At 40.4% G+C, this 12,693-nt stretch overlaps 1 protein-coding gene across 5 annotated transcripts in view; it reads left to right on the top strand.

Annotated features, from left to right (window-relative positions):
• Positions 1-12,693, top strand: part of LOC121280757 (WD repeat-containing protein 7) — a 767,874-nt gene that overhangs the window by 229,198 nt on the left and 525,983 nt on the right. For all 5 annotated transcript variants that reach the window (XM_041192924.1, XM_041192931.1, XM_041192938.1 and 2 more), the window contains one exon: positions 1,400-1,488. In XM_041192924.1, coding sequence (XP_041048858.1) covers positions 1,400-1,488 — 89 coding nt within the window. The remainder of the gene's footprint in view (positions 1-1,399; positions 1,489-12,693) is intronic.

Below are 12,693 nucleotides of genomic sequence, written 5' to 3'. Positions count from 1 at the left end.
GGTATGTATCCATAGGCAGTGTTGCTGATAAGCTTCATGTGTTGAGTGAGCTATTCACAATTTGTATCAGAGAATTTTGTTGGTTACAGTAAGGAGCTATCGTAATTAAATCGTATTGTCGAAAAAGGAATGAAAATTGAAGATTATAAAGTGTAGCTTCCTGAGCATCAGCAGCAGACACGGTCAGTTTTGATCAAAATGTGGCATTTTTGTCACATCCTTTGATCATTTTGTGGTATGCCAGAATTCAAGGTTTAAATGGCTGATGTTATATATGAAGCAGCCACACAGGGACATCAAATGATTACATTCTGTTAAATAACGGAAGCCAAACTTACACAACTTAACAGAGAAAACTGTAATGGATTCAGCACATATTTGTGACTGATTATAAGCTTAATTAACAATTTATAGCATTGTCCATGCCAGTAGTAACCTTTTAGTGATGAAGTCATTTAAATTGAAATTATGCATTTCATATCACCTGTATTTCTCAATGCTAAACCTGCATGGAAAGATAAAACACGACTGCACAAAAGCCACTTTGCTTAGTTAATTTCGGGCAGACTTGAAAGATAAAATTGTTATATTTTCAAATTAGTGGCCAGGCGATTATTAGTGAGAGAAGTGAAAGAGCAAAGGTAACGTTTTTCAAAACAAATTTTGTAGAAATAATTTTTAAAAAGTGGAAAACAGAAATTAAGCTTTGGTCAAAACTAAAGCTGAATTATTTTAACTAAAGATAAGCCAAACTTATTGCATTGTGAAAGCTGCAATTGAAGTTTGACTAAATTCTGAAATAGAGACAAAACTATAATTCATGCTGTGGTGCTTCTGCTATTTTCCCAAAATAATATGTTAATTTTTTTCAGGAATTAAGAGTAATGATGTTTTATTACCAAAAATGTATTTCCATTTGAATGCACACAAGCTTTAGCTTTTCATGCAAATATAGTCTGATCTTCAGGCCGAAAAATTATCAGATCTATCAATTATTTATTTTCCTTCTTAGTACATGTAGGAAGCCTATAATAATTGCCTACATTAACCTTATCTTTCCTGATACAGATGCACTCACAATGGCTATCTGGCATGACAACACATAAACAAATGACTTAACTGATTTGGTTTTAAGAAATGATATACCTTTAACGTGTAGCCTGGAGTCTTTGGATACATTTTAGTTCTGGAGAACAATTTTCTGTGATTTGTGTTTGTTTTAAAGTTAAATGGATTGTAACTATAAGGCTACAGTTACTTAGTGATTTGTTGATGAGATAGGTGGACACTAAAACTTACAACATATGACTGATGTGGTAGAGCTTCAAACCCTGAACATCAAGCAGGCTTGACCTGTTCTGAAAGTCTGTAATTAATATTTGATTGTTATTCCTTGCAGACCACAGAAACCGAGCACCCTAGAGATGACTAAAGGGAAACCTTCCCCTCCAGTCTCCTCCACTGCTGTACAGGGACAGATCAAACAAGGTAACTACAAAGCAAAGCTTGGAGAGGAACACAGCATTAAAATGACAGTGGAGAAGGCTAAATGCTTTGTGTGAAATGATTCCTTATCAGCCTTGTGTTGTTGAAATGTTTTTCTACCTTGCTAAAAGTCCAAAGTTAAGCAGTGTGTGTTTGTGCATGTATTTGTGTTTATCAGGATGATCAATATACCAAAGAGATTGAAGTTCTGTGATTCATATAGAATGTACAGGAGGTAATATAGAATGCAAATTTTGTTTGCTTTTGATTATCTAGTCTCATTTAGAAGTGGATTTTGTTGCTATTCCATTGTTAGGTATTCAGTATTCATTTTGCTTTGTTAAATCCAAACCTTAAGCAGATTAAGTCCACCAAATGGGAAATATTGAACAGTTTGTGAATGCATGAATTACCTATTTTTCATTTTCTTAAGTCTTGCATTCAGCATATGTCATTTATACCACCAACTGATTAACTTAAATGTCATAAAAGAGAAAATCACCACTGAACAGGTATGGAACCTACAGATGAACGAAAAAAATCAGATGTTGTTACTCAAAAGAAGAAAATCCTCTCATACAGTAATGGAACTCATTCTTCCAATTCTTTTTTTCTTCTGTGTTTCAAATCTTTCTAATAGCACTTCCCTCTGCAGGCCTATCTCTCTTTTTGGGTGCATTAATTGAGTTCATGGGGCCTCTTCCAGCTGTTTGTAGGTCAGCTTCTATCTCAACTGAACCTCCCAAAAGGCAACATTGTCCTTCTGTGCAAGCATTCTATTGACTACAGTTTCCAGAATGTAGATATAAGTAGATTCTCTTTCAATGACATTAGTATGCCTTACATGTGTTAGCGTGTATAATATACTAGGATTTTGCTTTTATTATTGGGGGCAAGGTTAGTTATTCACACACAAGACTAACGCTTGCTGTTTGTAAGTTTCACACCTCCTCTTACTTGACTTTAGAAATCCAACAGCTAAAACCTGGGGATGTCATACAGACTTTGAGTACATTGAAAGCAAATGAAAACAATGTGATTAAGAAATAAGCTATTGAATTTATTCTGAGTTAACTTTGAAAAGAAAAACAATGTTACTGTCTTATAAAAACAAAAAACTGCAGATGCTGGAAATCCAAAACAAAAACAGAATTACCTGGAAAAACTCAGCAGGTTTGGCAGCATCGGCGGAGAAGAAAAGAGTTGACGTTTCGAGTCCTCATGACCCTTCATGTCTTGTCTGTTATAATGGGAAAAATGTTCTATATGTTCATATAGAATTGACTGTATATGCTGCAGTTTGCAATTCCTAGACCCTATCTTAGTCACAAATGTTGCAGCTTCCACTTGTCAGATAAACTGATGTTGCTCCATCCCTGTTTCAACTCCGGCCTTGTATCCTGTTTCGCTTCTTCCCTCCCTTGCTTATGTTGCATTCCTGCCACAATTACTTTGCTTGTCTTGATCTATTCCTTACATAGTTGCTCCATTCTCGCTCCATATCCCAGATTATCCATGTGCCACACTATGGCTCGTAACTTCCTTGAAGTGGCACTCAGAGTCAAGTTGCCACTCCGCTTCTACTTAGTTAACTGAAAATGAAGCCGCTGCTTTCTCACCCGACCTTCTGACTAAGGCTAGGTGAGAACTGTGTCGTGCAGCCGGTGCCCAAGTCTTTGTGCAGAGGGCAGCTGAGTCAGAGGCAAGGAAGCCATGTCCCTTTTTTTATGGCACTAGATGCCATGAAGCAGGTAAGTTTGAAGGTCCAGCCCCTTTGAGAAGCCAGGGAAAAAGTAAGTGTATAAGGTAAGTGAGTAGGATGGGAAGGTTGGTGTTCGGTGGTTGTCAGGGGGTGGGGTGTGGAGAGGTCAGGTGGTCGGGGGGTGGTGTTATGGCACAGCTGATGGTAAAAGCCAAGGTACCCAAATACCAAAGAGAAACTTGAACCAGCTGCCAAAACAGTTTTTGCGATTTGTATAGTAGGAGGAGAGGTTCTGAAATCAGGAAATGATGTCCTCAAAATGATTTCATAGTAGAGTTAACATTTATTAAAAGAATAAAGCAAAAAAAAACACAATTACACTTAAGTACAAGAATGGCTTCACACAATGTTCACAGAATGTTTAAACCATTCCACAAGATCTGATCTTAACTCTCCTCAGAGCTAACCTTCCTCTTTCCTGTTCAGCAACTATCGTTATAGATTTTCAAAGTTTATAGAATTCCAGTAATTTTTACCACATTGTGCCTTTTTCCCTTGGGGTGTCCTCTGAGCCTGACAGCGACTGGGTCTTCAAGGCTGGCCTTGTTCACACTGTCTTCTGGGAGGTCTGACCTGCTATCCTGCTGTCTTCTGGGTGATCAAAACAGCTACCCCATTACATAGGCTTCAGTATTTCCTTAAATGCATTCCTTCCCTTTGATCTCTTTATTGTCTCAACCCAGTTTCTTTAGAAATGCTTTCTTCCCAGACTTGACTAAACTCTTCCTTACTTTAGCTATTACTTTTTTTTAAAAAAACTACTCCTGTTATTGCTTTATGTAAAACTCTGAAGTTCTTCTTGGTTCATTAACATATCAAAACCACTTCTTACTGTTGGCTTTAGGCTCTTGCAGTCACTCTGGCTCTTACTCCAATTACCATATTTACAAACCCCCTACAGGCTGTCTTCCGGTACCTAAGAAATATGACAGGGTTATTTACAGAAGAAAAATATTACAATTTCTTGTTTTCTTAACACTAGTCAACGGGGGTGGGGCTCAGGTGGCTGGTGGAGAGGGTAGTTTGGGAGGGGGGTGAGGTCCCCCCAGCACATTTTTAGGGTATGCCTCCCAGGTATGATTCCCCAGAGCCTGGATTTTATGGGTAAAGATCTATTAGTATTACATTTGTTTTAATATTGGATATTTGTATAACTATTTGAAAGGATGCAAGAAATCACAAAAATCAGGAAGCCTGGGAATTTCACAAGGTCAGCCAAAAATTGAATGAGTATTGCAAAATGTGGATGAAAACCAGAAATGTACTTTTTGGATAGCAATGAGTACACTCAGAATGAATGAATTCAGTACATGAAGTGAGCAAAATGTTAAACTGCCAGATCTTCTTAGAAGTATGTGGAATGAAATAGCATGTGAGAATTTGCAATTCAGGGTTGTTGAGAGTTCAATCTACTGAAGAATATATAACAGATATAGAGGTTAAGAGAATATTTGTATTGCTAACATTCAGAGTATAAAATACCTGCATAGAATTTTTCATCAGAACCTCTAGGTAAAGTGGTGAAACGGGCAAGGAAGTTCTTGTTCAGAGCTCGAAGAACAGTACTTTTGTCAGATTTTTTGCTAATCTTTAAACTTTAAATATTATTTTGAATAGCAGCATTGTATTTGCTGTCCAGTTGACTGTACCGGAGGAATTTTTTAAATTCAATCTTGTGGTTTAAGCGTTGCGGGCAAGTCAAGCATTTATTGCCCATTCCTGATTGCCTTTAAACAGGTGGTGATGAGCCATCTTCTTGACTGCTGCTACACACAGTGCTGTTAGGGAGGGAGTTCCATGATTTTGAACTAACAAGTGAAGGAACAGTGATCTAGTTCCAAGTCAGGATGGTTTGTGGCTTGGAGGGGATCTTACAGGTGGTGGTGTTCCCATGCTGCTTCTGCCCTTGTCATCTTTCTAGGTGGTAGAGGTCATGGTATTGACAATTTAGTCCATGCCAGTCTACAACAGGACTTGGATAATATCCAAGTTTGGATTAATAAATAGCAGGTAAGATTCATGTCAGGTAATTCTCAATGATGAACTTGAGCAAGAGGAATATCACCCATTCCCTCTTGCCATTCAACAGCACCAGTATCGTCTTTTCTTAGCATCAGCATGTTGAGCAGTCACCACTAACTAGACCAGCCATGCCAACACCATGGCTACAAGAGCAGGTCACAGGCTGGATGTTCTGTGACAAATAGATCAATATCCTATCCTTGAAAGCCTATCTATACTCTACAAAGCTGAAGTCAGAAGTGTTGTAACATACTCATCACTTAGGTGGATGAATGCAGCCCTAACAACATTTAATAAGTTTGACACCATTCATTATCGACTGATGTGTTTGATTGACATCCCTGATGCCAAGTTCAGTGTCTACCATTTCTATATCCAAAACAAAAACAGAATTACCTGGAAAAACTCAGCAGGTCTGGCAGCATTGGCGGAGAAGAAAAGAGTTGACGTTTTGAGTCCTCACGACCCTTCAACAGAACTGATTTTTCTTTACAATGAGAGGGGTGAAATATAAGTTAGTTTAAGGTTGGGGGGGTGGGGAGAGAAGTGGAGGGGGGTGTTGTTGTAGGGACAAGCAAGCAGTGATAGGAGCAGATCATCAAAAGATGTCACAGACAAAGGAACAAAAGAACACAGAGGTGTTGAAGTTGGTGATATTATCTAAACGAATGTGCAAATTAAGAATGGATGGTAGGGCACTCAAGGTATAGCTCTTGGGGGGGTGGTGGGGGGCATAAAAGATTTAAAAATAATGGAAATAGATGGGAAAAGAAAAATCTATATAAATTATTGGAAAAAAAACAAAAGGAAGGGGGAAGAAACAGAAAGGGGGTGGGGATGGAGGAGCGAGCTCAAGACCTAAAGTTGTTGAATTCAATATTCAGTCCGGAAAGCTGTAAAGTGCCTAGTCGGAAGATGAGGTGCTGTTCCTCCAGTTTGCATTGGGCTTCACTGGAACAATGCAGCAGGCCAAGGACAGACGTGGGCAAGAAAGCAGGGTAGAGTGTTAAAATGGCAAGCGACAGGGAGGTTTGGGTCATTCTTGTGGATGGACCGCAGGTGTTCTGCGAAATGGTCGCCCTGTTTACGATTGGTCTCTCCAATGTAGAGGAGACCGCATTGCGAATACAGTAGACTAAGTTGGGGGAAATGCAAGTGAAATGTTGCTTCACTTGAAAGGAGTGTTTGGGCCCTTTGATGGTGAGGAGAGAGGAAGTGAAGGGGCAGGTGTTACATCTTTTGCGTGGGCATGGGGAGGTGCCATAGGTGGGGGTTGAGGAGTAGGGGGTGATAGAGGAGTGGACCAGGGTGTCCTGGACTGAATATTGAATTCAACAACTTTAGGTCTTGAGCTCCCTCCTCCATCCCCACCCTCTTTCTGTTTCTTCTCCCTTCCTTTTGTTTTTTTTCCAATAATTTATATAGATTTTTCTTTTCCCACCTATTTACATTCTTTTTAAATCTTTTATGCCCCCCCACCCCAACTAGAGCTATACCTTGAGTGCCCTACCATCCATTCTTAATTAGCACATTCATTTAGATAATATCACCACCTTCAACACTTCTGTGTTCTTTTGTTCCTTTGTCTGTGACATCTTTTGATGATCTGCTCCTATCACTGCTTGCTTGTCCCTACAACAACCCCTCCACTTCTCCCCAACCACCAACCCCCCCCCACCCCCACCTTAAACCAGCTTATATTTCACCCCTTTCATTGTAAAGAAAAATCAGTTCTGTTGAAGGGTCATGAGGACTCGAAACGTCAACTCTTTTCTTCTCCACCGATGCTGCCAGACCTGCTGAGTTTTTCCAGGTAATTCTGTTTTTGTTTTGGATTTCCAGCATCCGCAGTTTTTTGTTTTTATTTTTTTTCATTTCTATATCCAGTTTGCTGTATCTGCAATATGTATTACCTACAGGAATCGCACAAGGTCCAATGTTACTTTGACAGCACCTCCACCCCCCTGAACGTCTACCATTGAGAAGGATGTGCAGCAAAATAGTGGAAACATCATCAGCTTCAAAGTGCCCTCTAAGTCTCTCACCATCCTGACTTGTGCATCTATTGGTATCCATCATTGGTACTGGCTCAAAATTCTGGTCAAAACCCTGACCCAATACCATCATGGGAGCACCACCTCCACACGGGCTGCAAATGTGCAAGGAGAAAGCCTACCTCCTTCTTCCCAGGAATAATAGGAACGTGCCAGCATCACCCACATTCCAAGAAAAAAATATTTTTATATGGTGTATAGGCGGTTTCAGTGAAGGGGCATTCATTAATAAAAGAAATATATCCAAATGAGTATTGATTGTATATTTGCAAATTGGGAATCTTTGTGCCCATGCAGCAAATCAGGTACTCAAGAGCATTGATTCTAATTTGTTCTTAAGAGATTTTAAAAGACTGAGCGGAACACAGTCCAAATACTTAAAACCGAATAGCACATGTAAATGTGTTGCTCACATGGTACAAAGTTGGCTGAGTGACAGGAAACAGAGAGTGGTGGTGAAGGGTTGCTTCTTTGGACTGAAGAAAGGTGTGCAGTGATTTTCCCCAGGCATCAGTATGAGGACCAGTGCTTTTTTTGATACAAATTAATGACTTAGATTTGGGTGTACATTTCACAATTTCAAAATTTGCAGATGGCACTAAATGAAGTATTGTGAATTGTGAGAATAATAATAGACAAATGAATGTAGATGGGCTGGTGAAAAAGGTGGACACGTGGCAAATGAAATTTAATACAGAGAGGCATGAAGTGATTCATTTTGGTAGGCAGAATGGGGAGAGGCAACATAAAATAAAGGGTACAATTCTAAAGGGTTGCTGGAACAGAGAGACGTGGGGGTTTATGTACACAGATCATTGAAGATGGCAGGACAGATTGAGAAAATGGTTAAAAAAGCATTCAAAATCCTGGGCCTTATAAATAGATGGATAGAGTACAAAAGCAAGGGGGTTATGATGAACCTTTATAAAATACTGCTTTGGCTTGAATTGCAGTATTGGATCCAATTTAGGAAGGAAGTGAAGCCATTAAAGAGAGTAAAGAAAAAATTTATAAGAATAGTTCCAGAGATGAGGAAATCCAGTTATGGAGAAACTTGGGTTATTCTCTTTTGAGAAGAAAAGGTTGAGGGAGGTGCTCAAAATCATGAGGGGCTGAGACAGGGAGAAACTGTTCCCTTTGGTGGAGGGTTCAAGAACCAGAGAGCACACAATTAGATTGATTGGCAAAAGAGGCAAAGGTGACATGGGAAAACCTTTTTACACAATGAATGGTTAGGATATGGAACGCATTGCCTGTGAGTATAGTGGACACAGCTTCAATTGTGTCTTTCAAATGTGAATTGGATCCTCACCTGAAGATCAAAAAATGTGCAGGGCTTTGGAGAAAGGATGGGGAGTGTGGATAGCTGAATTACTCTTGCCAGAGAGCAGTGTGGACTCAGCGGGATGAATGGCCTCCTTCTGTGCCGTAACCATTCTATGATATCTCATATCCGATGCCCCAGACGCTTCCATTACCATAAAAGCAAACTACTGTGGATGCTGGAAATTGGAAATAAAAGCAGAAAATGCTGGAAATACTCAATAGGTGGCAGAATTGTGGAGAGAGAAACATAGTTAATGTTCCATGTTGAATATGACTGAAGAAGAGTTGTGTAGATGCTACTAGACCTGCTGAGTATTTCGAGTACAAGTGTTCTTACCTCCACCAACATCCCTGGTTTATGTCTTGTCCCACTGGCAGGACAACCCGACCACAGGTAGCAGCGCAGTGGTATAAAATTGTGATGGAATGGCATTGGCAATCTTCAATGTTGACTCCTGAGTCCGTGAAGTCTTGTGGCATCAGGTCAAACATTCACAAGGAGACATCCTGCTGATTACCACCTACTGCCTTCCCTCAGCTGATGAGTCTGTACTCCTCTGTATTGAACACAGTTTGGAAGGAACATTGAAGGTAGCAAGGTGGCAGAATGTACCCCTGGATGGGGGATTTCAATGCCCATCACCAAGACTGGTTTGGTAGCATCACTACTGACTGAACCTCCCAAGTCCTGAAAGACATATCTACTAGATTGGACCTGCAGCAGATGGTGAGGGAACCAACAAAAGGGAAAAATGTGCTTGTCTCCACTCTCACCAATCTACTTGTTGAAGGTTCATCTGTCCATGACAATATTGATAAGAGTGGCCACTGCACAGACCTTGTGGAGACCAGGTTCCACATTAACTCTGAGGATACCATCCTTCATGTTGCGTGGGACCACTACCGTGCTAAATGGGATAGATTCAGAACAGATTTAGCAGTTTAGAATGTGTATCCATGATCCATCCGTGATCCATGTGGCCAGTAGCAGCAGTAGAATTGTATTCAACCAAAATCTCTACTATCCCCTATCGTTGTAAAAATTACGCAAGGTAAAACAGAAAATCAATCCAGAAAGCCAAGCTTGGTTTCATGAGGAGTGGAAGAAAACATGCCAGGAGCAGCATAAAGCATACCTCAAAATGAAATGTCAATCTGGTGAGGCTACAATAAATATCTACAGCCAACGCAACTTTCTTTGGACACGTTATGATCTTGGTGGAGACTAGTAACTTTTAAAAGGGAAATTCAAACTTCCAGTTATGAACTGAAAGGATTATGCCGCAACATTTCATACAAACATACGAATTAGGACCAGGATAGGCCACTCAGCTGGAACTGTATAAAGCACTGGTTAGGACACAGCTAGTGTATTGTGTGCAGCTCTGGAATCCGCATTATAGGAAAGATGAGATTGCACTTGAGAGAGTGCAGAGCAGATTTACCAGGATGTTGCCTGAGCTGGAGAGTTTTAGTTATGAGAAGAGATTGGATAGACTGGGGTTATTTTCCCTGGAGCAGAGGAGATTGAGGGAGGACTTATTGAGGTGTATAAAATTATGAGCGGCATAGATAGGGTAGACAAAAAGGAACTTTTCCCCTTGGTCGAGCGATCGATAACCAGGGGGCATAGATTTAAGGTAAGGGGCAAGAGGTTTAGAGGGGATGTGAGGAAGAATTTTTTCACCCATAGGGTGGTGGGAACCTGGAACTCTCTGTAGAGGTAGAAACCCTCATAACATTTGAGAAGTATTTGGATGTGCATTTGCAATGCCATGGCAGACAAGGCTATGGGCCTAGTGCTGGAAAATGGGATTAGAATAGTTAGGTACTTATTTGACTGGCGCAGACTCGATGGACCGAAGGACCTTTTTCTGTGCTGTAGACCTCTATAACTCTATGTCCCCTCGAGGCTGATCTGCAATTCAATAAGATCATGGCTGATCTCATTTTAATCTCAACTTCACATTCCTGCCTACCCCTTATAAACTTTCATCCCTTGTTTATCAAGAATCTATCTATTTCTGCCTTAAAGCTATTCAAAGACTTTGCCTCAACCATCTTTTGAGGAAGAGAATTTCAAACTGTCTCAAACCTCTGAGATCCCTTATACTTTATAGGAGCTTGATGGTTCCTTCACTTCTCCTGGGACCAAGCCAAGATGTGCTACAGCTTTCAGGAATTCACTTGCATTTTCCTCACTATTCCTGCTCTTCTGAGTTATGAGACCTCTTGGGATTCTTCCACTTGCATCTGGCTAGGCAGCTCTCCTGAAGGACCTCACGATTGTGGACATCCCAGCTCAAGCATGGGCCTCACTGCACTCTTAATTAATTAGTTAACTTTATCTTCTAAATACCTGTTCATTCTGGGACCCACATAAATACTTTCTATCTCTAATATGGACAACTGCAACTTAGCAGATCCCATGACTCCAATATGAAGATAAGAGAGGACCACCTATTGTTTATTGTTTTCACAGCTCTAGCTCTACCCCCTTCAAGTATACATGGACCATCTTAGGGGCGTTTAGCAGTTTCTCAAACCAGGTGCTTTAATTTATTATACATTCAAAATGTTGCAATCTCCAAATTAAAAGTTATGTTCCTAAAAAAATGTGAATCATAAAATTACATATTTATAACACATAGCTAAACAATCTCTCAGCCAATGGATTAGATCAAAGCTCTGTAGTCCTGCCACATCTAGCTGTGAATGATGGTGGACATTGAAACAACTAGGTGGAGGCTGCACAAGCATCTCCAAACTCAATGCTGCTGGAGTACAGTATATCAGTGCAAAAGACCAGGCTGAAGCATTTGCAACCACCTTCAGTCACCTCTGCCTCTTCCCAAAGTCCCCGGCCTATAGATGCCAATCTTCAGTCAGTTCAATTCACTGCACATGATTTCAAGCAACAGTGGCTACTGCAAAGGCTATTAACCCCGAAAAAATTCTGGCAGTCCGTATTGAAGACTTGTGATTCAGAACTAGTTACATCTCTAGCCAAGCTATTCCAGTACAGCTACAATAGTGATATCCACCTGATAATGTAGAAATTCAATGTGGGGAAGCAGGACAATGCGAATCTGGTCAATTATTAGCCCATCAGCCTATTCTCAATCATCAACAAAGTGATATAAGGTGTAATTCCTAGTTGTGCCAAGCAATGATTAATCAGCATTAAGCTGCTCTCAGATGCTTAGTTTGGGTTCTGCCAGGGTCACTCAGCTCCTGACCTCATTACACCCTTGGTCCAAACATGGACAAAAGAACTGAATTCCTGAGGTGATGTATAAGTGATTGCCCTTGGCATCAATGGAACATTTGGCCAAGTATGGCGTTAAGGAGCCCTAGCAAAATTGAAGTCAGTAGAAATCAGGAGGAAAACTCTCCACTGGTTGGAGTCATACCTAGCACAAAGGAAGGTGGTTGTGGAGGCAATCACCTTAGCCCCAGGATGTTGGTGCAGGAGTTCCTAAGGTAGCGTCCTAGGCCCAACCATTTTCAGGTACTTCACCTTCCCTCCATCGTAAGGTTAGAAGTGGAGATGTTCACTGATTATTGTAATGTTACCTACCATTCAAAATTCCTCAGATGCTGATGAAGTTTTATGCCATACAAACATATGAATTAGGAGCAGGAGTAGGCCACTCGGCCCTTTGAGCCTGCCCTGCCGTTTAATAAGATCAAGGCTGACCTGATTTTAACCTTAAGTGTTGGCTTTGATAGTGGTGCTCACATCCCATAAATGCGGATGGAAAAAAATGGAACACCTGTTCAAAAAAGGTATTTGTTTTCTGTGTTCTGTTCAGCTTAATACATATTCTTTCTGATACGTCCAACTGATGACTCATCATTGAATGGATTCCCAGTTCAATATGAATTGGAGAGCTGACTTTAACTTTTACAATGAGACATACTGTGTCACAAGTGTTAAGATGTTACTGTTTTAAGAAAATGTTAGCGTTTAAAACCAGATTCAAATCTCATGTACCAAGTTGTATTCATATCGTAGCTTCAGTCTAGTACAATGTTACAAGA

The sequence above is a fragment of the Carcharodon carcharias genome, chromosome 1, assembly GCF_017639515.1.
Source record: "Carcharodon carcharias isolate sCarCar2 chromosome 1, sCarCar2.pri, whole genome shotgun sequence".
Taxonomy (NCBI): domain Eukaryota; kingdom Metazoa; phylum Chordata; class Chondrichthyes; order Lamniformes; family Lamnidae; genus Carcharodon; species Carcharodon carcharias.
Note: the sequence above shows the minus strand (reverse complement) of the source record. Positions and strands in the feature narration are given on the sequence as shown.